This window comes from Mus musculus, chromosome 18 (assembly GCF_000001635.26).
Source record: "Mus musculus strain C57BL/6J chromosome 18, GRCm38.p6 C57BL/6J".
NCBI classification, from domain to species: domain Eukaryota; kingdom Metazoa; phylum Chordata; class Mammalia; order Rodentia; family Muridae; genus Mus; species Mus musculus.
The window spans coordinates 65,712,654-65,739,449 of record NC_000084.6 but is presented as its reverse complement, the minus strand read 5'-3'; the positions used below and the strand labels follow the sequence as shown (position 1 = coordinate 65,739,449).

The 26,796-nt window shown below is 45.7% G+C and overlaps 1 protein-coding gene across 6 annotated transcripts in view; it reads right to left on the bottom strand.

Moving 5' to 3' along the window:
- The window catches only part of Oacyl (O-acyltransferase like), a 54,255-nt gene that overhangs the window by 12,175 nt on the left and 15,284 nt on the right, over positions 1 to 26,796 (bottom strand). For 5 of the 6 annotated variants that reach the window (XM_006526015.2, XM_006526018.2, XM_006526016.2 and 2 more), the window contains exons 4-9: positions 19,120 to 19,258; positions 16,743 to 16,960; positions 13,941 to 14,120; positions 13,070 to 13,172; positions 7,954 to 8,055; positions 1,446 to 1,611 (exon numbers count right to left, since the gene is read on the bottom strand). In XM_006526015.2, coding sequence (XP_006526078.1) covers positions 1,446 to 1,611; positions 7,954 to 8,055; positions 13,070 to 13,172; positions 13,941 to 14,120; positions 16,743 to 16,960; positions 19,120 to 19,258 — 908 coding nt within the window. Of the gene's footprint in view, positions 1 to 1,445; positions 1,612 to 7,953; positions 8,056 to 13,069; positions 13,173 to 13,940; positions 14,121 to 16,742; positions 16,961 to 19,119; positions 19,259 to 25,414; positions 25,897 to 26,796 lie in introns of those variants that run through there. The other variant, XM_006526013.4, reaches the window with a different exon arrangement.

Sequence of the window (26,796 nt, the reverse complement as noted above, 5' to 3'; positions counted from 1 at the left end):
AGTTTTGTCCACCATTAAACAGACGCTTTTGCCATGGAGAAAGTATGAATGGTCAGGCTTGAGAGCCATGGCATCTAGGCTTCCAAAAAATTAAGGTGGGCTCCCACTCAAAGGAGCAACTGGCTCCTGTCCTTATCCCTGATTTCTCTCTCTCTCTCTCTCTCTCTCTCTCTCTCTCTTTCTTTCTTTCTTTTGTTTTTTGTTTTGTTTTTCAAGACAGAGTTTCTCTGTGTAGCCCTGGCTGTCCTGGAACTCACTCTGTAGACCAGGCTGGCCTTGAACTCAGAAATCTGCCTGCCTCTGCCCCCAAGTGCTGGGATTAAAGGCATGCGCCACCACTGCCCGGCTCTGTCGCTGATTTCTATAATGCCCCAAGCTAGTCTGCATCCAGGAAAGTGACCCTGCCTGTCTCCTGGACCCTGACAAAGGCATGCCCTCATCTGCAAGTGGTGCTCCCGCCCCCGGAAAGCTTCGGGGCTTTGGCCACCTCATAAGTGAGCGGTTACCGGTAAGAATTAGGGACCAGCCACACATTTCAGCCTATGGGAGGGATTAAGGACATGGTTGAAGTATGGCTACCTCATTCCCTTTCGCTCTAAGTTTATTATTATCCTGGTTAGATTTTTATGTTATTTTATTTATTTTTTAATTATTGCTGTGTCATCTTAATAAAAAGCCAGCACTTTCTTGGAAGAGGGGGCTTAAGATGAGAAATTGCCTCCACCATATTGGCCTGTAGACAGGTCTGTAGAGACATTTTTTTGATTAATGACTGATTCGGGAGGGCCCAGCCCCACTGTGGGTGGTGCCACCCCTAGGCAGGTGGCCAAGCAATCTATGGTAGCAATGAAGCCTCCATAGACTCTACTTTGATTGCCTTGACATCCTGCCCTGACTTCTCACAATGGTGACCTGTGTCCCAGGAAGTCTAAGCCAAATAAACTCTTTCTTTCCTTCTCGGGTTGTCTGTGGTTGTGGTGTTTTATCACATTAATAGAAAGCAAACTGGAATGATTATGAAGGTTTGGGGGATTGTGTAGTCATAAGAGCTTGTAGTTGTGAACCAGTTCCATGGCGCCTGGCTTGAAATTAACTAAGAGTTCACCACGGTGAGGGGAGACACTGTGATAGCATCTGTGACAGCGTGGACTTCCTGTGTGAAAGCAAACAAAATGTCCTTTCTGGTGTGTTGTCCCTTCTGGACTGGTTCAGGAACAATGGTGGAACAGGGAAATTGCCCTGATACCTAGACAGTCCACCCCTCATTAGTGCCACTACGGCCTTTCTTGCTTGATAACAAGGACCCCTACATCAGCTGGTGTCATACCTTCAAAACTCATGGAGATGGCACTTAGGGTTGACCCTTGGGAAACCGGCCAGACCATATGACTGAGACACATTGTGTTTACCCACACGCCCTTGCGAAAGAGCCCTTGGGAACTCACGGCATTCTGGACAGACAGGAAGTTATTCAGCAACAGCAGATTCGTCCACCAAACCTCCCGGCAGTTATCCCAGTGGAACTGGGCCACTTCCCAGACAGGTCCCCAGGGAACAAAAGAGAAGAAACCAACCAGCAAGCACACAGAGTACATATGAAGGAGCTGCAACCTGGCAGAGAGACACAAGAGAGAAGATAACACCACGGTGACCACGCACTCGCCTCAGTGGACATTCAGGAGGTGGGAGGGATGCTTGAAGGAACCTGTGACGCTTAGCCCACAGCCTTGCTGAGCTACCTACCCAGCATGGGCTGTGACAGAGGCAAAGGTTGGCTTAGAAAGCTCTTTACAGTACCACTGAAATGAAATGAGCTTTTTAGGAATTCCTAAGACTTGAGACAATCCAGCCCCAATCTCAAATCATAGCTCGGAGAAGTCGGGGTGACTCATTCCCAGTCATTCACCTGTAAGATGGGTACAGTGCATGTTCTTCCCAGGTGCCACATGAGACAAAACTTCTTTCCTCCCTTCTTTCCCCCTCTTCCATTTTTCCTTTGCCACACAGTCTTCATCCTTCTAAGCAGGACTTGACATGGCTATAATCAAGGATTAAGGCACAGGGTCCAGGACTGAGTACACGGATCAACTGACAGAGTCCTTTGCTAGCAGGCACAAAGCCCTGGGGTTTGATCCCTAGCACGGCATACAGTGGACATGTTGTATGCATGCCTGTAATCCCACAACTCAGGAGGTAACAGTCGGAGGATCAGAGGTTTAAGACCATCCTCAACTACTCTGTGAGAGAGAGGCCAGTCTGGACTAGATGAGACCCTGCTGTAAACAAACAAATGTAAAAAACAAACAAACAAACAAGCATGGTCCAGATCAGTGGGATGCAACAGGATATATAATAAGCCAGCCCTGACTGTCTGCCACTCACCAGGCATTTCCTAGTTGCTGTGCTTTGAAAAGTAAAGAAAAATTAACGACAATATACTAAATTTAATATGACTTCTTTAGCCCGATATACGCAGAATATGATCATATGAACCAGCATGAGGTTTACTGGCAGGTTATCTTCCTTTCTGACTACCTCTTCAGAGATCAGCATGCACTCCACACATAGAGCATCTCTCGGTTGACCACTGTGTCTGGTGCCTGCAGTGTGGACTGCAGGTAAATGTGCACTTGTGTGATTGAGCACGTGGGGGCCCAAGGTTGTAGGGGAATCATTTTTAACCACTCTTCCACACTAGTCATTAAGACAAACCCAGACCCAGAGCTTGCTGATGTGGTTGGTCTAGGTGGCCAGCTTGCTCTGAGAATCCCCTGTCTCCATCTTCTCAGGCTAGGATTACAGATGGGCTGCCATACCCACCAGGCATTTCACTTGGGTACCTGGGGATTCGGTCACTTAGGTAACGCTGACCACATCTCCAATCCCAGGAGACCTTTTTTAAAAAGATGTTTTGAGCTACTGTGTCTCAGTGGTAGAACGTGTTTTTAGTATGAAGAAAACACTAGGGTAAGATCCCTACCACAAAAACAAATACATACATACATACATTCATACATACATACATACATTTAGAAAGTTAGGGTGGTTTTTATTCAAGAAGGGCGGCGGAGCCCATGGTCTGACAGCACCTCCAAACACGTGGCTAAGAGCCCAGGGCTAGGTAGAACACGACAGATGGAAGCTGGCAGACTTAGAATAGCCCCACCCCCAGCCCAGCACGGGGGAGGGCTAACACTGAGCCTCTGGTCCACACCTGGGGGAAAGGTCTGTTGTCCTACCTGCCCTGCATGGCAGCGTCCTTTCCACAGAGCACCCAGTAAGTGTTCAAGGAATCGGAATGGAATTCTTGAGCTGTGTCACTGAGGAAAAGCAGGTACCTGTGTCCCAGATCTGCCCACCTGCTTTTGCCTTGGCGCCAGTCTCCCTAAGGTCCCCATAAACCTGCCCATCCAAACCTCCCCCAGTCAGACCAGCCCATCACAACCTGCCCATGCAAGCTTACAAAACATAGACAGATTTCCTTCTAACCTAAGAAAGCAAAATTTTGGAAACATCTTCCCTCTATTAGTGGGGCCAATTTAAATACACAGTGGTCCATATAGACCATGCCCCCGTAGGCCACCTTTAACGCCAGTAGTGTGAGTCCTGCCAATAGAGACTATGCTGTTGCCATGATATTAAATCAAGTTACATGCAGAACAGGGTAGTGCCTAAGCCAACTAAGCCACCTCCTCTGCTCCCCAGGTAAGGACTTTTTAAGTATGGCTCCTAGTTGGAGAGATCACACAGCTGGGACCCTGGGCACCCCCTTAATTTTCCATTCAGCAACAGCTAATCTAGTTTGTACCTAGGAAGTGGGTAAATGGACTTTCTTCCTCTTCCTCCCCCTCCTCCTCCTTCTCTTCCTCTTCCTCCCTCTCTTCCTTCTCTTCCTCTTCTTCCTTCTCCTCCTCTTCTCCCCCTCCTCCTTCTCTTCCTCTTCCTCCCCTCCTTCTCTTCCTTCCTCCCCTCCTTCTCTTCCTTCCCCTCCTCCTTCTCTTCTTTTTCCTTCTCCTCTTCCTCCTCTTCTTCCTCTTCCTCCTCCTCTTCCTTTCCAGACAAGGTCCTACTATGTAGCCTTGGCTGTCCTAGAACTCTGTAGACCAGGCTGACCTCGAACTCAGAGAGACTGCCTCTAGCTCCTGAGCACTGGGATTAAGGGCGTGTGCCCCTACTCCAGGCTTGTGTTTTCTTATAAAGCAGCAGCTTCCAGCTGACCTCCTGACTGCCCACTCCTGCTCCATTCCAGTGCGCTTGCTGCCTGGCAGACAGAATGATGCTTGCAGATCGCACACCTGACACCCTGTCTCCCCTGACACCGTGCCTCACCTGCTGGAACTCTCTAAAGGTTTCTGTCCTAGAACAACCTCAGACGGCTTGGCTGCCCCTGGAGTCTAGTCCTCCACCTGTGTCCTCTCTGACCTCATCCCCACTGCTCTCCCTGCTCCTCCCCCTACCCCCACATCCCACCTGCCAGCAGAGAGTTTTGGGGTGCTTGAGTTTCCACAGCAACTCCAACCACACTCTATCTAGGGGCTTTTGCACTTCTGTTACCCCTGAATAGATTGTCGTTTACGTGTGTGTGTGTGTGTGTGTGTGTGTGTGTGTGTGTGTGTGTGTGTGTGTGTTTTAACATCCTTTCACCTCTTTCAAGGCCCTGGACAAAAGTCATATCCCCTGGTTCCCCTTCAGGATGCTGACCCACCCCACTTCTGTCTCTAAATTCTCGTGTTGTGGCTCTCAGATCACTGATCTATTCTGTGTTTATCTGCATACTGCCCTTTAGTGTTGTTTGTTTGTTTGTTATGTATCTGTATTCACTAGGATGCAACCTCCCACTGGAAGGATTGTATTGGGTTTATGCAGTGCTGATTCTGCAGAGCTTAGAACCATGCCTGATACACAGTGGCCTGTGATGAGTCAATAGTGAAGCCATCTTAGCCCCTGTCCGTTTTGTTTTGTTTTGTTTTGTTTTGTTTTGCTTTGCTTTGCTTTGCTTTGCTTTGCTTTGCTTTGCTTTGTTTTGTTTTGTTTTGTTTTGTTTTGTTTTAATTTATGTAGTCCAGGCTGGCCTCAGAAATCATGAGGTAGAAAAGGCTAGCCTTGAACTCCTGATCCCCCCCAGCCTTGACCTCCCAAGACCTGAGGTTACAAGTGTGTCCTACTAAGCCCAGCAGTTACTTTTCCTCTATCTGAACAGGAACAATGAGTTCTTGACTGTGTACATCCCAACGGTCATGGGCATGACAGTTCTGTCCCTGGGGATCTTGGAAAGGACAAGGCCAGAATGTGGTTGCCACCATCCACCTCCAGTTTTCAATAGAGTTTTGGCTCAGGTCGGACTGCTTCTCCTCCTCACTCTGACTCAAATCCCCACTCTTCCAGAGTTATCCATCTCAACAATGCTACTGTCTCTGGTGTGTTGCTCAGGCTGGGAAATCCAGCTGCCTTTGAGTTCCCTGCCCCTGGTCCCATTGCCAGCAGCCAGACTGGGCTCCACACTTCTTTATCTTGCCTGTATGGCACATCATCACCCACCCACCCCCACCCGGTGTCCCCCACCAGTGCCCTTGTGCTCCCCCTCCCCACCACACCCACACCCTGGCTCCCTCTGTCTGAAAAAAAAAAAAAAAAAAAAAAACCTTTCTCCCATTTCCTATTCCAAAACAGGCTTTTCAGGTTAACTGTCCACACTTCTGCTTCCCTTAGCCCCCAGCTAAGTTTTGAACCTGTGGCCTGTGTGAGGAGCCCTCCATTCCAACACACCTCAGGCAAGACAGATATTGCTTCACCAGAACCCCATACCCCAAAGGCGAGGAAAGCCTGAATTTCCCCCTGTGTCTGGAAGAGGATGGCACTGATAAAGCTCAGAAGAAACCACAAAACCACACTGAAATGAAGCAGTGCTGGTCTGCTTCTAGCTCCTCCTCGTTCCTAACTTCCAGCCGGAGAAGCAGAAAAAGCTTAAGTAACAGCAAGAACAGTGACGATGCTTGCACTTGCTGAGGGTACTGCCATTATGCACCTTCCCAAGCTCTCCATGGGCATCTTCTCATCTCCCAAGACTCCCACAGGGTGACACTAGTTACCTGCATGTGCGCACACGCAAACACACACACACACACACACACACACACACACACACACACACACATTCAGACACATATACATGCACTTGTTTTGTTTTGTTTTGTTTTTGAGACAGGGTCTCAGGTAGCCCAGGCTAACCTCAAGCTCTCTATGTAGCTGGAGATGGCCTTGAACTTTCCAGTCCCCTTGTCTCCTTCTCCCCCGAGTGCCAGGACTAGAGGCATAAACTATCACACCAGATTTCTGTGGTGCTGGAGACAGAATCCAGGCCTTCAAGCTTGTGAGGCAAGCGCTCTGCCAACTAAGCTACATCCCCAGCCCCTCACTTCATTGTATAGGTAAGAAAACCTAAATACAGGAAGGCTAAGATGGCCACCTAGGTGGTGCGTGGTTAAACTGGGACACAAAGCCAGCAGTAGAATTATGATATCGGTTCCTGCCCACTCCATTTTCCCAGACCTGAGGATCATTTTAACCATTTCATGGCAATGTGATGTTTGGTTTTAATACCAACTCACCACAAATTAGAATCCCTTGAGTAAGGGAACCTCCTCCACTCAGGAATTGTCCTGACAGCCTTAGGCGGTATGGAAGGAGTTGCCCCAAATGTAGGTGGCTTCTTTTTGTAGAAGTCCAGACACAAAGGAGACACCATTTTTTTTGTCTTTTGCCTGCTTGGTCTTCCCTTTTGCTGCTAGGTTGATTCACCCTGCTGCTGCTGCTGCTGCTGCTGCCACTGCCGCTGAGTCCTTCGCTGAGAGCAGAACCAACATTTTTAGGTTTCTGTCACAGACTAAGGACCAGTGGCTCTCAGGTTCTCTGCACCATTTGAGACTGCTGAGACACAGCCTTGTGGATGGACAACTACCTGGTTCTCATCCTCTCCACCTCTCAGGAATGGGACAACTGTTGTTACTATTTCAATGACAGCTAATTTAGTAAATTATTTTGATGTGCAACATGTGATATATGTTCATTCAATTATATATGGATATATACACATTTATGTACATATGTATATACACACATATGTATATATGTATATATGTATATGTACATGTGTATATGCATATATACATATGTATGGACATATGTATAGGTACATGTACATATATATGTAGATGTGTATACACACACACACACATACACACACCACTATTGGCTCTGTTTCTCTAGGAAACCCTGACTATACAGCGTGGTATAGCAAGATGGACTTATAATAGGAATTCTACAACCATGCCTAAGAAAGTGTGAAAAATGAAAGGACTGGAAAGCAAAGCTAAAGTGTCCTTTCCCTTTAATTCCAGCTCTCTGATTACATCACTGCCATTCCAGCTCTCTGACTACATCACTGCCATTCCAGCTCTCTGACTACATCACTGCCATTCCTGCTATCTCACTGTATCACTGCCATTACTACTCTGTAGTCTAAACCGACATCAGAAGCCTTCCTCTTCAACCAACTGCACATTGCTTAGTAAAGAAACATGGACCTGACCAGAGCCTCACCTGCACCGTTCCTCGCTGTGTGTTATTTTCATTATCACACTCTGACTTCCAGGATCACTTGCAGCTACATCAATTCCCCCACAGACTATCAATCCCATAGAAATGGATAAGACGTCTATGAAACACCGCTTCCAGCCATCTGAGAATGAGTTTGCTGGTGAAAGATACCAGTTTTCATGACCGTTGCTATCACAGAAGTTAAACTGTTTTAAGCCAGCCAGATCCGAACATACTTAAGGAAAGAAAACCGTTTCCTTCCGTTTATTTCTTAAGGAAAAAAAAACTGCTTTTAAACATTGAGAAATACCCATTTCAAACCAACAATGATCTGAAAAATTACATAAATAAACCTACCTTGTAAAACGTTTCAGAAAGTATCTGAGGATGACTTTAGGAGTTATTCCTGTGCTGGTGTTCTGGTGCATCTTTAGAAATGACCTTGCACTTAGCCAACCACTGCGAAGGAGAGAAAAGTAACCACAGGAGTTAGCAATAATGTAGCTCATTGGTGAGTTGCTGCAGCTGTCTCCCTCAGGATGGGCTAAGTGATGCTTCAGACAAGGTACCACTAAATCTTAAAGCAGCGGACTTTGGACTTTGGGCTCTTAGTTTTATTTCACGTTGGTTCTGTTCTTCTTGTGTAACATATTCATAGCCTGTTGGCCAAGACTCAGTGCCTTCTTCACTATGAGCTAATGGGACAACGAGTGCTCACGAATAACCATAGCGGTAAACAAGACAGCTTTGGAGGGTCTCAACCCAACAAGTCAATGATGTTCTAGCCTAAAGTGACACGTGAAAGCTGCTGACATAAGAGAGTTTCAACATAGACATAGTGGCGTATGAGGTATAACTTGTTGATTGGAGCAACAACAATCAACAGTGTGGACCACACAGAAGACCAAGCACCCAAAGTAGCTGTTCTCAACCTGTGGCTCTCGGCCCATCTAGGAGGGTGGAATGACCCTTTCACAGTGGTTGCATATCAGATATTTACGTTATGGTTCATAACCATAGAAAAATCACAGTTATGAAGTCAACCACACCATGAGGAACTGTGTGTATTAAAGGACCACAGCATTGCGGAAGTTGAGAGCCACTGACTTGGAGGATGGAGAATCAGGATTATTTGACTAACAATACCAATAGTTATTGTGCTCTCTCTTCTGTGTGCTCTCTCTTCTTCTGTGTGCGTGTGTGTATGGGGTATCTCTCTGTCTCTGTCTCTCTCTCTCTGGTTATATGGTTCATGCATGTTAGTATGCAAGCACATCTGCCCATTGCCACTCATGGAGAAGTGAGGAGAAGGGCCCCAGTGTCTTCCTCTGTCACTACCCTCCTTATTGCCTTGAGAAGAGTCCCTCACTAAACTAGAAGCTCGCTATTTGGGTAGACTGGCTGACTCGTGAGCTCCCTTCTCTGCCCCACAAAGCTGGAGTTATAGGCACACGCAGTCGTGCCTGGATGGATCATGCATGCTAGGGATTTAAACTCAACTCCCCATGCTTGCACACCAAACACTTTTCCACACAGAGCCATGCCCTTTTGGTGTAGTGAAGCAATATTGTGAAAGACTTCCATGGCTATTAGTGCCACACTATTTTCACAATGCTTTCCCTAATGAGATTGCTCCCAGTTCTCCAACCATCCCCAACTACTTCTCAATAAACGTTTATTGAGGAAATGACCAAACAGATGGATGTTTGAACCCTACCAGAAGAAAAAGGACACATTAATATTCCTGTTTCTCCAAACAGATAGTGAGACTCAGATTACTAACCGGGCTGACCAAGAGCACAGAATTCCAAAGTAGGTGGTGGGGGAACACGCACATCTTCCCAGCACTTGGGAGGCAGAGGCAGGTGGATCTCTGTGAGTTGAGAGGCCTACTGGTCTCCAGAGAGCTTTCTAGGACAGCCAAGGCCATACAAACAGACCCTGTCTTGCAAGGGGTCGAGGAGGGGGGCAGGGAGACACAGAATTCCAGTTTTGTTTCTTTGATTTTGAGATATGGTCTCACCTAGCTTCCTCAAACCCCTAATGTAGCTGGAGATAACCTTGAACTCTTGACCTTCCTGCCTCCGACTCTCAAGTGCTGGGATTACAAGAAGATCCCAGAATTCTTGTCTGGCACATTCTCATGGCTTGGTGGTGAGCAGGTCTGTGAATCCCTTGACCCTTTGGCATTTAGCCCCTGATCCTCATGGGAGCTCCTCTGAATGGTAAATGTGTTTCCTGTTGCACAGCAAGGATGTCTGTGTTGGGTCCTACTTGGAAAGGATCCTGGTGGGTTGGGGGAATGCCTTAGACTTCCTTTGAAAAGCAGCGAGTTGGATTCCTTATAATAGGAACCAAATGCACAAAGACGCCTAAATGAGAGCACAGGGAGCAGGAAGTGGGGCAGCCAGCTCTGGTTCTGGCCTCCTCTTCATTGCAGGAAAGGATGAATCTGGGCCATCCTTTCTTCTCCGAGTGGCTGGCACCACTGCCGGCCTTTGCTAAGCAGAGCCTAGGTCTTGCTCCGTGTGTGGAAATGCACTGATGATCCCACAAGGAAGGGGCATGGAGAAGAGAGGAAACAGGCTGTGAGACCCAGAGTCCTGAATGGACTGAGGAAGGGAAAGCTAAGCCATTGTATTTAGTGTGAAGCCAGTCCAGGAGGTAGGAAAAGATAACTGGGACCCTGCTTGTTCTGTGTAAGTATCAGTGATCAGACGGTTAAGACATGAATCCCATGAAACACGCTGCAGGCTGAGTACCCCTCACCCAAAATGGGTGTACCCCAGTGTGCTTTAGCATTTGGGAATGCCTGCATACATCCAGTGGGGTGTTTGGAGTGAGACTCAGGACTAAGAAGGAGTTTATGTGCTTCACACACTGCTGTGTACATAGCCTGAAGATAACTGTAGGTGGTATTCTTTGGCATACCTGTATTTCGTCTGGGCTCTCTTACCTATAATATTTTGTTAAGCACTTAAAAAGCTGTAGACTTTGAAGTCGTTTTGGGCTTCAGATTTCTAGGGATACCCAACTTGTGTTCATAAATTCTGATTCTGACCTTAATAGTACATAAGTGGATAGATTATTATTTTGTCTCTGGACCTTGAATTTATTTTCTGCAAAGATAAGGCTGATAATCTATGATTTGATAGTAAATACAGGAGATGGGAGGTGGAGAGGTGGCTCAGCAGTTAAAAGAACTAACTGTTCTTCCAGAGGACCCAGACCCAATTCCCAGCACCCACATGGCAACATACTGTCTATAACTCCAGTTCCAGGGGGGCTGATGTCCTCTCTTCTGGCCTTCTCAGGCACAAGGTACATGCATGGTCCATAAATACACATGTAGGCAAAACACCCATTAGCATAAAAAAATTTAAATAAGTTTTAGTGTAGGGCTAGAGAGAAGGCTCAGTGGTTAAGAGCATTGGCTGCTCTCCCAGAAAACCTGAGTTCAATTTTCAGCACCCACAGGCCAGCTCACAACTGTCTGTAACTCCAGTTCCAGAGAACCTGACACCCTCTTCTGGCTTCCCTGGGCACCAGGCACATATGTGGTACACAGACATACATGCAAGCCAAAGGAAAAAAAATCACCCATACACATAAAAATTATAAATAAATAAATAAAATGTGTGGGGTATATGTGTGTATTGTATGCTGTGTATGTTATGTGTGTGTTGTATATATGTGTGTGTGGTATATGTGTGTGTAGTATATATATGTATGTATGCATGTATATGTGTATGTGGTTTGTATACATATGGTATGTGTGGTGTATATATGTGCTTTTGTGTACTGTATGCTGTGTTTGTGTCTGTGTGTGTGTGTGTGTGTGTGTGTGTTTTGAAGGTACTCACATACAGGCCAGTGTAGTCAGCCCCTGTCTGGCTTCTAATATCGGTAAAGGAGATTCTAACTCAGATTATTATAGTTGTAGAGCAAGCACTGTTGCGTGATTCTTCTCCCAGTAACACACACACATACCACAGACACAAATGTCATAGACAATGTAAAATTGAAATGAAAGAATATGGGAACCATGTAAAGTAATAAAATAAAATAAAATAAAATAAAATAAAATAAAAACTAGAGGGTTAAAAGGCAGCCATAGACTGAGACAAAGCAGACAGAAATGTCTTCCTCCATCTCTGACACAGTGTCAGGGTCTGTACACCGCCTCTGCCATCCTCAGCTCCTGCAATCTGGGCTTATCCTGTAGCTCACAGACTGGAATGGTCACAGGAGCCCTTGGAGGGCTCTTGACAACCCAGACTGCTGGTCTCACCCCAGAAAGGCTGACTCCTTGCATTTGAGGAGGGGCCTGTGAGCCCTCGTCACCAACAACCTTCCAATAACAAGTGGCTCAGCATGGGCCAACACAGATACACAGGAGGCATCTTGCTCTGCTTGCGGTATCCCTGGACATTCAGTATTTACAGCGCTGGCCTGTGCCACCATTACCAGGTGGCTTCTTGTGTCGTTTATAGAACTCTTAATAGTTTTAAGAATGTATGAAGTTTAAAAAAGAGATTAGGAAATGTTAGGTCAATAATTTAAGGGATTATAACTGTGAACCTCACACTATTTTGGGTTTTTTTTTTCTTCTTCACATTTTGCTGGAGTGAGAATTGGAAATTTTAGTATGAATCTGCACCACTTTCTAGAGCTTGAGAATTACTGAAATGAAAATTTTTATTAAATAAAAGCAACTTGTGTGGGCTGTCGAGATAGCTCAGCAGAAGGATGTGCTTGCTGCCAAACCTGCTGGCCTGAGTTCAAACCCCGGAACCCACACGATAAAAAGAAAACTCACTCCTGCAAGCTGCCCTCTGACTGGCACACATGTCATGACACACATACCCCCAACATAACACACACACACAATACATACATACAAACAAACAAACAAACATACATACATACATACATACATACATACATACATATATACATACATACATACAAACAAATATACATACATACAAACATACATACATACATACATACATACATACATACATACATAAAATGCTTTTAAAGACCAACCTTTCTAAAAAGTCCATTTCTCAGCCTCATCCTAAGTCATCTACAAGACTGAAGATACTACACAGAGTACTCATGACAATGGCACTATCTAGATCAATGGTCCTAACCCTTCCTAATGCTGAGACCCTTTAATACAGTTCCTCGTGTTATGGTGACCCCCAACCATAAAATCATTCTGTTGCTCCCTCACAACTGTAATGTTGCTACTGTTATGAGTCGTAATGTAAATAAATACCTGATAGGCAGGACATCTGTTATGCAACCCCCACCCCAAAGGGGCTGTGACCTTTGTGGTTAAGATCTAGAAATAACTGAAGCCAATGGCCTTTTCTCAGGAAGGTGAGACTGACAACCTTGCCCCCTCTACACCCACACATCTTTTATCACAACAACCGCAGAGACGACATTTCAACTTCATCACCTGATGAGGAAAAATGTATCCACCCCGAGATAGAATGGGCCACTCCGAGAGTAGAGGTACAGTGGGTTCTCGGGCACTCTGGATTTCCATTCGAGCACATTATCTGTAACAGATGTGTGGGAAAGCAATGTCTTTTAGTTTAGCTGAAGGAAACCACCTGACTTCACCTTGAGAAGAAGCAAGCGCCATACTTTCAATATCTGTTTGCACTGGGACAGTTGTAAGGCCAACGTCAGGGGTTAACTTACAGCGGGGATAAGGGTGGTACCCGAGGCTCCTGTCACTCAGACTGTGTTTCTTTGTATTCTTATGATGCTCACAGCCCTCTGGGACTCTGACAGAGTAGGGCCAGGTGCCCATCACCTCAGAGACTCCTTGTAACTGCCCTCAGTGCCCGGTGTCTAGTTCTGATTCGCCTGCTTTGTTCCACTGAGAGATGACCTTAGTTACTGAGTAGCAGACATTGAATCATGGATGAGAGATTTCAGGGCTGGGCAATGAGCAATGATCCAGAAAGGGTGATTTACTGTGCATGCCCAGCGTCTGGTTCTACTTGCCTACTCTTCAGGGAGGAAGATTGCTTTCTGTCTTCCTTAGTTGATGGAGGGAGCACACAATGGGCAATCACTGGGTACCAGATTTCTACCTAGGGGGGAGTAGTAGTGAAAAGAGCCCCTGATTGCACCCCTGGGAACCTTGGCATATGAGGTCACACCCCATGGCAAACCTCAGCATGTCTCTAGAACAGAAGGAAGGCTGACTGTTCATGAGACAGCTGTCAGGCTCCCGTCCTAATGCCCACCACTAGCCCACTTAGAAGGAGATCTCTTCCCCATGGATGCTGGAGAGGAAGTCCATCAGCTACCCATACCCAAAGATAGCCAAGCTGTCATCTGACTGGTGTGTCCAGAGATAACCCAGAGGAGACTCAGGACTCGGATCCCATTTAGTGTCCGGCAGGTGCCTCCTGGAAGTTCTGGGCTGCAGATGGCTGGCATGTTCTTCTGCCAAGAAAAGCACTGCAGAACTTCATCCACGGCTCCTAGAAACCCTGAACAAGAGTGGAGCTATTACCAACCCTCATGAAAGCCAGACCCATCCACACACTAACCCAAAGTGAACCCTAAAACTCATGCAGAAACTTCGGATGCTCAATCAAAACCTGTACTGCTCTTCTCAGGCTTCTACAGTCCCCTCTAGGTCTATTCCTGGGCTCTCATACCTGACCTTTGAACCTTGACTTCCCCTACCAGTGTTGACCTGACGTTGGTGTACCACAATGCCTTGTATCGCCCAAGTCTGGGCACCAGAGAGGCCAATCCCTGACCCTAGGTCTGCATCACAGAGATCAAGAAAAAGCAAAATATCTATGAGGCTGGTGGATCCAGAGAACTGGCGTTTCACTTGAAAGCAGCACCCCCGTGCCGTCCTAAGGACTCACACTTTGTTCTGATATCTCTACACTCTCTCTCACACCTTCACTCCCCTGTATTGCCCCTTAAAATAGCAAGACAGGCTTACTTGACAGGAAGCTACACTAAAACATACAAGAGTTATTGAGAACAAGAGTTATAAAGAATCAAGACTCCAAATGCCCAGTTGGACTCCAGCCTTCTAAAAGATACATCGGTCTTACGTGGTTTTGATTTCCAGCCGAACATCAAAGTGAAGAGGGAAAAAAAAAATCAATGAATACGTCTTGATTTGTACTTCCTAACATGCAGGGACATGCTTTGTCTCTGATCCTATTAAATACAAAAGGAAAAATTGCAGTGGCAGCCAAACACAGATCAGCCATTTTGAGACCACAGAAAATAGTAACAGCCAATGAAATGCATACAGATCAGAAGAGATCTCAGCTTGGTGGAGGAGCCTAAAGGTCCACACTGATGCCTGATACCTTATTCGCATATCTGCTTTACGTGTGACATGGGTCCCAAGCCTCGGCATCTGTGGTCCAGCCTGGCACGGCTGAAAGCAAATGGATGTGATGCCTGTCACTTCACCACAGTCCGACAGAAGCCTCTGGAACATAGCTCAGCCTGCTACTTGCTTAATAATGTTGGGGCCTCCCCCCAAAAAGATCTTGGAACAGCCCTACCTCTCCTCACTTCCCACTTGAACAAAGAGACTGAGGAAACGGGTAAAGTTAAGAGACAAGCACATATTACTGCATGGAATGCCATCAGCTGATCCCGTGTTGTCTCTTATTTTACATATGTGGAAGTTGAGGTTCATTTGATTCCTATCTCTACCATGATGAACTTGAACCTGTCTACAGGGCAGCCAGGTACAGAGAGAGAGATCTACAAACACATCACGAGAGGCCACTGGAGGCTTCTGGAACCTGGGCAAGCCCAGCATTGCTGTTCTCAGAATGTGATGGGGATGTAATATAACCTACAGAGAGGGCTACGTAGATACTGAAGGGCAGCAGGGGCTGACCCAGATACCCAGCAGACAATCTGCATCCCATTTTGTATGGGAACTGGTCCCCAGAACTCTAAGCCTGCTGAGCGCTCCTCAGAGTATCTCTATCTTTTACTATGTTTCTGATGTTGGCGTTTTAAGTTACCGTCAATGCTGATTTGGGGATAAAATTCAAATAAGGACAGAGAAAAAGCATTGCTATGTTTTCCACGTGGGACATACTCCTTGAAGCTACTTAACTACAAATTCATATTTACCCTGCCAACTCCTTGAGATATTTTTTTTAAATTCCCCTTTAGAGTAAGAAAAGACATATTTAAAGACCTGAGGGGAATAATTTATTACTCCATGCAAATGACAGGCATTTGCATGAACAGGCAATTTTTGAATGGTGTGCAGATGATAGGTAGTTAGGTAGGTAAGTAGATAGACAGTAGATAATAGATACAGATAAATAGATGATAATATCAATGTATGCTTTTCCCTTCAATGTAAACAGGTGGAAATGAAGCTAATATTTTTCCTTCTTTTCTCTTTTCTCTTCCCTTCCCTTCCCTTCCCTTCCCTTCCCTTCCCTTCCCTTCCCTTCCCTTCCCTTCCCTTCTCTTCTCTTCTCTTTTCTTTTCTTTTCTCTTTTTTTCTCAACAGAGTCACACTATGTAGCCCTGGCTGGCTTCAAAACCACAGAAAAATTTTTCTGCCTCTGCCTCTGAAATTTTAGGATCAAGGAGTGTGCCACCCTGGCCCTTGAAACTACTATTCTTAATTTTTCACCGAAGCATAGCCCAGCGGGCCCCACCAGGATCATCGTTTTGATACATTGGGTTGAGTCACCTATTTTCAACCCAGATACGAGGGTTGGCCCTCTCTTGCACATTCACCCCACCCCCGGCTTCAGAGTTGTACATGTATCTATAGTGCTAAAAATAGCCACGGGCATAGACTTTATTCCTAGGACAGTAAATACAGTGAACCCCTTAACTCTCTACTGACCCAGGCTCTGGTCAGCACAAAAACACACTAGATAATTGTACCCTACACAAAGCATCATTGTCAGTGCCTCCGCCTTGCCTCGGCACCCTGATGGTAAACAAAGACCCAACTGTAGACCGTGGCGCTCTGGCCTCTGCTGACATTTAGACGCTGTTGGGCACTCGTTAGAATCCAAACTGGAGGAATTATTTTCCAACCCCACACCTCTCTAGGCCACTTCTCTGGGGAGGTCTTAATTTCAAACGCTTACTTCTTCCTCTGCTTGGGGCTCCTGGAGGAGGGAGCTGAACTTGGCAACTGGCCCTGCTTCTTTGCCTGTTGCTCTCCATGTTTCGCAAAGGCAGACTCTCACAACTGGTAGGAGGAGTCCCATGTACAGACGATGTCCTGAGGTCCAAGCCCCAGTCCCTGGCCACCATGTAAACAGTTCCAGCCACAGGAAGGACGAGGCCTAGCAAGGTGATGAACCTGCAGAAAGAAGACACCTGGCCAGGCCTTCACATAACATGAAAGATACAGAGAAAAGGACCCCGTGACAAATAAAACCAGGGACATGCGTGGGTCCCTGTAACCACAGCATGTTGGAGACTGAATCAGGAGGCTCCTGAGTTCAAGGATAGCCGACATCCATAGAAACACCCTGTCTCAAAAGGAAAAGCCTGGGGCTGGAGAGATGGCTCAGTGGTTAAGAGCACTGACTGCTCTTCCAAAGGCCCTAAGTTCAATTCACAGCTACCACATGGTGGCTCATAACCATCTGTAATGGGATCTGATGCCCTCTTCTGGTGTGTCTGAAGACAGCTACAGTGAACTCATATACATAAAATAAGTAAATAAATAATTAAAAAGGAAAAACCTCACAACAACAAGAAAAACACCTAAAATGTACATGGGAAATACTCATTAACTCAGGAACGGGGCTGAGAAGATCCTTCAAGAGTAAGAGAGCTTACTGTTCTTATGAAGGGAGGACCCAGGTTCGGTTTTCCCAGCACGCACCATGTGTGGCTCTGAACCTCCTGTAACTCCAGTTCCAGGTGATCTAATCTAACGCCCTCTCCTGCCTTGCACAGGCACCGGCACACACAATCTCATACAGGCACACACAATCTCATACAGGCACACACAAATTTAAAAATACATCTTAAAAAATGCCAAATTCAAAGTAACAGATGGAAAAATCACAAAGGAAAAGATTAATGAATTTCACTCGCTATCAGCTTTAAAAAAATATCATAAGCACCGCTTCTTCGAATTTGGCTAAGAGAGAGTGAAAATTACTATAAACAAACAAACAAACACAAAAGCCAAAGTGCTGAGAAAAAATATTTGTAGCAGTATGTCTAAGGGTGAATAGCCCATATAAAGGTGATGAGAAAACCTCAACATATGCACGTGCACACACATGCACATGTGCACATGCACATATACGCACTTGAGCACACTCGAGTGCACACACACACAGAGACAAGGTCATAGAATTTTTACAAAAGAAGAATACAAGTAGGGCTGGAGAGATGGCTCAGTGGCTAAGAGCACAGCGACCGCTCTTCCAGAGGTCCTGAGTTCAATTCCCAGCAACCACATGGTGGCTCACAACCATCTGTAATGGGGTCTCATGACCTCTCTGGTGTGTTTGAGAGAGCAATAGTGTACTCATGTATATAAATAAATAAATCTTTAAAAAAATTAATGAAAATATTTAAAAGAAAAAAGAAAGAAAGAAAAATACAAGTAACAGATAAACTCAGAAGGAAAGAAATGCTCCTTACCCATTTTGTTTTGTTTGTTTAAAGATGTAATTTAAACAAATGTATTCACCTCTCAGATTGGGGTGGTATTCCCAATAACGGCTTTTGACAGTGGTGAGGAGATACTGAAGCATGTATGGATATTTCTGCTAGCGTACTATAAAGGAAAGACCTCAGTTATCAAGACCTAGAACTACACGTCCATTTAACTTGTACCAAGAAGTGATGACAATTCCAAAAGGCAAAGGGAGCAACATCGGTACAGTAGGCAGGGGAGAGGCCCTGCTTCCAACCGGAGAAAAGAATTTTCAGCTCAGGGACGACTGGAGATGGACCCACTTGCTGGTGGCCCTGGATCCCACTCAAGTTGGCCACAGTGTGCCTTCCCTGGGTACTTCCACATTTCATTGATTAATGGTGACCTCCTTCAAAATGCTATGGGCTGGTTGCTTATGAACAATAGAACTTGATTTTTTATCATTCTGGAGAGTTCCCCAAAATCAAGTCACCAGCTGAATTTGGGTTTAGAAAGAACCAGTTTTCTAGTTGTTGGCACCTTCTGGTTGACCTTGCATGGTAGAAGGAAGGGCTGAGGAAACACACACACACACACACACACACACTTGTACCCTGGGTACCTTTAGTATCATGGCCAGGTTACCTACTCAAGGCCCCACCCTGATCCCATCTCGTCCAGGTTAAGTTTCAATGTAGGAATATTGGGGCGACATAAACATTCAGATCACTGAACTTTGAAGCCAGACAGCACTGGCCATTCATCATCCAAAGAATTAAATTCAACACGAAACGTAGTGGGGAGAGACGGTGATGATTCTGACATATCGCCCAGCTGGATACTCAGACGCCTGTACTTACAGGCACACGGAAGCAAACATATCTGGACTCATGGCCCCAGCTGCACATCTGGCCACAACTTCACAAGATGAGGAAGAGTCTTTTGTAAAGAGGGAGAGGGAAGGTTCCAAGAATGACGTGTTTCTGAACTTGAGAGTACCTGCCAAGAGAGAGGGGCCATGTTACTGCTCTAGTCTTTTCCAAGTGTAGCCCTATCATCCCCATACAATGCTGGCATTTTAACACGCATGGGCTCTCTAAGTCTGGCAATATTTTACAACTGTATCTATATTGAACATGTACAGACTTCTCACCATTATTTTTTTAAACGATATGACTATAGAGTGACTATGCACACAGCCCTTACATTAGGTATTATACATAAGCTAGAAATGATTAGGAACACACAGGAGGATTCTGTAACATTATGCAAACACTTTATATACAATTTTAGATAAAGACTTGAGCGGCTGTGGATTTCAGTCTCCTTGGGGGTCTTGGAACAGAGCTAGCATGAATACCAAACATCGAATTTGTCTGCTTCATGAATAGTGGAAGGAAAAAAAAAAGGAAAACAAAGATGCCAAAGAAGGCAGAGTCGTGTGTCTGGGATTAAAATTGAATACTACTCTTCCAGAGGACCAGAGTTCAGTTCCCAGTGTTTGCACCAGACAGTTGACAACCGCCTGTAAGTCCAGCTCCAAGAAATCTGACACCATTATTTGGTCTCCGCAGGCACCTGCGTGTGTGTGTGTGTGTGTGTGTGTGTGTGTGTGTGTGTGTGTGTGCGTGTGCGTGTGTGTGCACATGTGCATACACTAATAATAATAATAATAATAAATGCTTAAAACATAAAAGGGTGCTAAAAGCCACAGACCTAGGCACTTGACCCAGGTAGAAATGGACCAGAGACTTCTGAACCCATAGTGTGTTGATCTCTTGCATCCCTTCTTGTGGGGAGCGGGTGTGGCGGCAGTCCCAAAGGTGCCAGGGACTGCAGCTAAGTCATATGACTTGCACCTGACTTCCTCATATAAGACACAAACATCTTGAGTGCTGCGCAGGTGTACCAGGATACAGGTGAATCCAATTTGGTAGAGATTTGCCCCTGCTGCCCTGATTAGCTGAAGCTGCGTGCCTGGTGAGGTGGCGTGGCCTGCTGTGCGTGGATGGGAACTGAGAGTATAAAAGAGTGAGAGGCCCAGGGTTCGGGGGAGATATAAAAACAAGGGAGATAAAAACAAGGGAGATATAAAAACAAGGGAGATATAAAAACGAGGGAGATATAAACAAGGAGATATAAACAAGGGAGATATAAACAGGGGAGATATAAACAAGGGAGATATAAACAGGGGAGATATAAACAGGGGAGATATAAACAGGGGAGATATAAACAAGGGAGATATATGGAGAAAGAAGAAACAGGACTGAATAAATGTGTGCAGAAGGATCCTGTAGCAGCGTCGTTCTTCCTGGCCAGTTGGGCGCTCGCAAGAAGTGGTGCTGAAAACCCGGGAAAAGAAACATCTTCAGGCAAGAGCGAAGACCCCCTGCTACAGGGAGGATTCAGAACTGCATCACGGGGAATGGTGGTAAAGAAGTGTTCCTGTAAAACAGACTGTTGAGAAGGATCCGGCGTGGATTCAGAACTCTTCAGCTGGGGAACGGTACTGATGAAGAGAAAGAAGAAAGATGAAGACTGAATAAACTGCTGTTAGAAGGACTGGTGGTCGTGTCGTTCTTGCTGGTCGAGAGCGGACGCGACAATTGGTGGCCTGTACGGGGAACCGACTCCCCCACCGAGTTCAGAACTTTCAGCAGTTAGTGGTTGCCGGCAGGGTAAGTTCACGGTGAGTGAAACTTGCGACCCCAGGAGTTTGGGAAGGACCTGGGATAAAATAGAGGTGAGCATAAAGTTGCCAGGAAGTAGGCACAAAGTAACCCAGGAGTTTGGGAAGGACCTCGGATAAAATAGAGGCAAGCATAAAGTTGCCAGGAAGCAGGCACAAGGTAACAAAAGGTTCCCGGCTTTGGGACAAGTTAAGGTTCCCGGTTTGGGGACAAGTTAAGGAACTATGATAACCTCAGTGTAGTGATCAATAGATCCTCGCTGTGTAGTTATGCTTTTTTCTCCCATTGACCCTTTGTGGGTAGGTCTGATAGTTTTGGTCTTGTTTGTTCTGATATATGGACTCTGTTACTGTTTGAATCGAGAGGCAGTCAAGACAGGTCAGAAAATCCTTACAGAGCAACAAGAAAGTATGTCGGAAAAGGAGAAGGGCTTAAAAAGAAAAAGGAAAAAGAAAGAAGACACAGTAAAATCAGGTGAACAGAAAGGACGAAACAAAAGAGCTGAGGCGGAGGAGGAAGGCGAATTAGCTTCTGCGCCTCCTCCCTATGCCTCCTCAGCAGCCACCTATAGGTGGACCTTCTGTCCAGAGATTTGGCGTATTGACTCCCCAGATGGACACAAGGTGATTGAGGTTATGGTCTCATCACCACGAGGTATTGTGTCCATCCCCCCTGGGGATCGAGTAGATCAGGTGTTGATGTGGGCGAGAGGGTCTGTTTGTGTGTTTCCACAGGACCAGACGGAACCTCTTTGGGTGCCGGAGAGGTTGGTGAGACGCTGCAAGAATGAGGCTCCTGATCCAGTTGCCCCTGTGGATGTGGTGGATGATCCCACAAGCACAAAGGATGGAGCCGAGATGGGAGATCCTTTCGGTATTCCAGAAGCCGATACCAGCTCGACATGACATTCAAATTTTTCCATGCCTTTTTGATCCCTGAATTCCCCTTATAGAGATAGCCGCTCTGGCTATCTATCCCTTGCTTCAGGGAAGATGAGTGGGGATGAGAGCCCTGGGATGTATGCTTGTTATAGTGTGTGTTTTTTGTGTTTGGCACATGTGTTAGGTGCAGAGTGTGCGGCCCGCACTTTTGCCATGGTAGCGTAGGCTTTTGCTGCAGTGGAGGCGGGACAATCTCCTCAGATTCGGTTTGCCGCTCTAAAAGAAATTATGCTGCGTTATGCCGTGGGGTGCAAGGCTAAGCACTGCACAGAGGATAGCTGCTGTTGGCATCCTGTGGAAGGCATGTCTGATTGCATGAAGGTTCAGTGTCCTAGTTCCCTTCCCCCAGGAAAAATGACACGGGAGCTGGCCAAGACCTCTCTGGGTGATGAGCCTAAGGGATGGTTTTGTGTAGGGCCCCTATGCTTGCACACTGGGGATCAGACCTCTACCTTCACCCATGAGGCTTGCTTGCAGCAATTAAGATCTGGCCATAGGTTAATTAACATCCTGGCCTTTTGATGCACCTGCCACAAGCAAAACACAATCTCCCCAGGTGTGGCTTGGCATGATAGAGAGGTAGTCAGTGATAAGACTCCCTGGGCATGTCACCAACCTAAGACAGGGATCAAACCAATGCTGTTTGTCACCCAAGGACGGGTAAGGGGCATGGCTGCGGGGGGCTATCTACAGACATTCTCTCTGCCAAAAAAGAAAAAAGGGGGAATTGTGGGGAGCGGGTGTGGCGGCAGTCCCAAAGGCGCCAGGGACTGCAGCTAAGTCATATGACTTGCACCTGACTTCCTCATATAAGACACAAACATCTTGAGTGCTGCGCAGGTGTACCAGGATACAGGTGAATCCAATTTGGTAGAGATTTGCCCCTGCTGCCCTGATTAGCTGAAGCTGCGTGCCTGGTGAGGTGGCGTGGCCTGCTGTGCGTGGATGGGAACTGAGAGTATAAAAGAGTGAGAGGCCCAGGGTTCGGGGGAGATATAAAAACAAGGGAGATAAAAACAAGGGAGATATAAAAACAAGGGAGATATAAAAACGAGGGAGATATAAACAAGGAGATATAAACAAGGGAGATATAAACAGGGGAGATATAAACAAGGGAGATATAAACAGGGGAGATATAAACAGGGGAGATATAAACAGGGGAGATATAAACAAGGGAGATATATGGAGAAAGAAGAAACAGGACTGAATAAATGTGTGCAGAAGGATCCTGTAGCAGCGTCGTTCTTCCTGGCCAGTTGAGCGCGCGTAACACCTTCTGACACACAGCCCTGGGGATGCTAAATCTAAAATGGTGCTGGTACTGACTCAAGTCTATTTGTGAGCAAATCTCTACAAGAGAGACAAAAATATGCAATAGGAGATAGAGCAAAATGATGGAAGCTGACCATTCTGGGATGGGCACCACCTAAAACCAAGGCTCAGACACAGCAGCTTAGGATGTAGCTGATGAATCCCTGGAAGAATCAATATGTAAAGGTCTTACCAGGGAGACTAGTGTTCTGTCTCAAATGGTAGTGAGCCTCAGGGGCCTGTGAAGAGAGAACTAACTATCTGGTCCCTTCCCTGAAGGCTTCTGAGCAGGAGGTCTGGAAGTGATGTGGGATCTATACTCTGTAATTTCCAAGTACCACACTCAGAACCAGGACCCGGGCACTTTCCAGACCTTGGCAAACATTGAGGACATATGGTTTCATATAAAGATAATACCAATTATTAACAGCCACAAATGCCACAGGTTTCTTAAGGTCCTTAAGGTTCTTAGGTTCATTAAGTACCTGCTAGACATGAGGTGTGGTTCTGTCACTATCTGTAACTTTTACCAACCTCTAAGAAGTGTTTACCTTATCTTACACACAGAAGAATTTGTCTCAGATAAGTTCATCAGATTGAACATAGTGGTTAAGAATATAGCTTAGGCAGGGCTGGAAAGTGGCTGATGTAGAGAATACTGGATGTTTTTCTAGGGGACCCAAGATCAATTCCTAGCAGCAGCAGCAGCAGCAGCAGCAGCAGCAGAAAAAAGAAAAGAAAGAAAAGAGAAGAGAAGAGAAGAGAAGAGAAAGGAAGGAAAAACAAAAGAAAACAAAAGAAAAGAAGAGAGAGAGAGAAAGAAAAAAAGAAAGAAAGAAAGGAAGGAAGGAAGGAAGGAAGGAAGATGCTGATGACATTGCCATAGCAACCAGTGACCGGAAAAATATGAGGATGGTGGTGAAACTGACCTTCCAGAGCAAACAGGCCCAGACAAGGTTGTACCTTCTGCCTCTGCCCTGATCATCAAACCCCACAAGAAGCCATGGGGACAGAAAGGACCAGACAATAGTAATATCATTGGAAACAACACTCTTGATGAGACTGTCGACAGTGCAGATGCTACACCAAGTCTTTAGCCAAAGAACTTTCAGGAATTATGAAGAAGACGCTGGGGACTAGAGTGTGGATGGCTTCCACCCTCACAACATCACAGATGACATTAGCATGGATAGTTAAGAAGCAGCAAGAGAAAATGTTTCAATAAAAGATTATCACACATACACATGCGCGTAGGCGTGCGCACGTGCGCACACACACACACACACACACACAAATTCCTTTTGAGTTCTAATCAGAAAGAAACCTGTGGCTAATTCAAGGAGTGGCTACTAGATAACTCCATCTTCTCATTCAGCACAGGGGAGTTGTGAGAGAGCTAACCAGGAGCTATTAGTCAGCTTGGTTATTTTAACCAGCCAGGCTGTTCTAAGCCAACCAACCATTAAAGAGGACAATTTACACTAACAGCAAAGACTGGTGAACCTTGATGCCAGGCAGCTCAGATCTCAATGTCTTTGACTCCTGCCAGACAGATAGTGTGAGCATCATAAAATGTTATACTGTTTTTGAAGGACAGACTTAGAGTGAGACCCTGAGAGCGAAATGTGCAGCCCCCTTTTGTTGCTGGCAGATAAAATGTGTTGACTCAGTGTTAACACAGAATATTAAAACTGACTTTTTCTTTTTCAGCTCTGGGGACTACACAGGGTTCAGTTGGATCTGTCAAACACATCAGTTGAGTCCAGCATCCTGGGTTAAGTGGTAGTCAGCCACCATCTTGCCCACTCTCTACCATATTTAAGGGAATTCGGATAATCAAGCCAAACCAGAAAGTCAATATTGGGTCATATTCTGACTCCTCACCAAAGAAGAGATTCAAATCCTGACATCCTTGAATATAACTTTATTAGAAAATACCATCTTTTCAGAAGTAATCAGCCTACAGTGAGGTCATACAAGGTTAGAGTGGGCCCAAACCCGTTATGACTAATGGATAAGAGAGAGCCATCGGGAAGAATCCCACATGCCAAGGAAAGTAATGACTACAAGCCAATGAGGAATGGTGAATCTACAAGCTAAGGAAAAATGGTGTATCTACAAGCCAAGGAGAAGTGTTATGTCTACAATCTATAGAGAAGTAGTATGTCCACATGCCAAGGAGGAAGTTAAGGAGAAGTGGTGTGTCTACTTACCAAGGAAGAGTGAAATCTTTGTAGGACAAGGAGACATGGTGTGTCTACAATCCAAGGAGGCATGATGTGTGTACAGGTCAAAGAAAGATGGTTTGTCTACAAGCCAAGGAGGCAAGGTAAGTCATAAGCCAATGAGCATCAAGAACCACTGGCAGCCCACAGACACAGGGAGAGGTATATGCTAGACTCTTCTAGATGGTTCCAGAAGCAATCAACCTCATCAGCACCTTGATTTCAGATGTCTACTGTCCAGAACTGTGAGAAAATTAATGTTTCTTGTTTAGAGTCATCTAAAATACCACAGTCCGATCATAGACACCTTGAGAAATTAATACAAGATATTTGGACTGAGTTTTATAATTTTTGAATCCAGGTTTGATCTAGAGCAGTAGTTTGCAACATGTGGGTTATAACCTGTTTGATGGGTGGTGTCAAATGATCCTCTCACAGGAGTCACCTAAGACCATCAGAAAACACAGATATTTACATTACAATTCATAACAGTAGCAAAATTACAGTTATGAAGTAGCAATGAATATGAGTATACCGTCACTGTGTTCAGACACACCAGAATAGGGCATCGGATCCCATTACATATGGTTGTGAGCCACCATGTGGTTGCTGGGAATTGAATTTAGGGCCTCTGGAAGGGCAGGCAGTCCTCTTCACCGCTGAGTCGTTTCTCCAACCCCAAGATAATTTTCTTAATTTATCTTATATGCATTGGTGTTTTGCCTGCCTCACACTTGTGTTATGCCTGTGTGAAGGTGCCTGACCTTGGAGTTACAGACAATTGTGAGCCGCTTTGTAGGTGCTTACAACTGAACCCAAGTCCTCTGGAAGAGTACTCAATGCTCTTCACTGCTGAGCCATCTCTCTAGCCCCCATCAGCAAATATAATTTTATGGCCGGTGGTCACAACATGAAGAACTGTATTAAAAGGGTCACAGCATAAGGAAGGTTGAGAACCCCTGATCCAGAGTCTGCACAGCCTGGAATGACATCGTTTTTTATCCTCAGGAAGCCACACACATTCATAACTTTTCTCATTACCATGACCAAACACCTGACAAGAAGTAACTGAAGGCAGGAAGGACTGACTTTGGTTCTGGGCTTGATACAGTTCCTCGTGTCAGGGAAGTCCTAGGGGCACAAGCTGCTCATGTCTGTGAAAGGAGAAACCTGGGACTGCTCGCTTACATCTCTATGGACCAAGAGAAGAGAGTGCTGGCATGCTACTCTCTCCTTTCCCCACTTTAATTCAGTCTGTGCCCTTGGGCCAGAGTCACACACATTTAGGATGAGTCTTTCCTCCTCCGGTAACCTCTGAAAACACCCTCACAGAGACTCAGAGGTGTGTCTCTTAGGTGATTCTAAGTCCA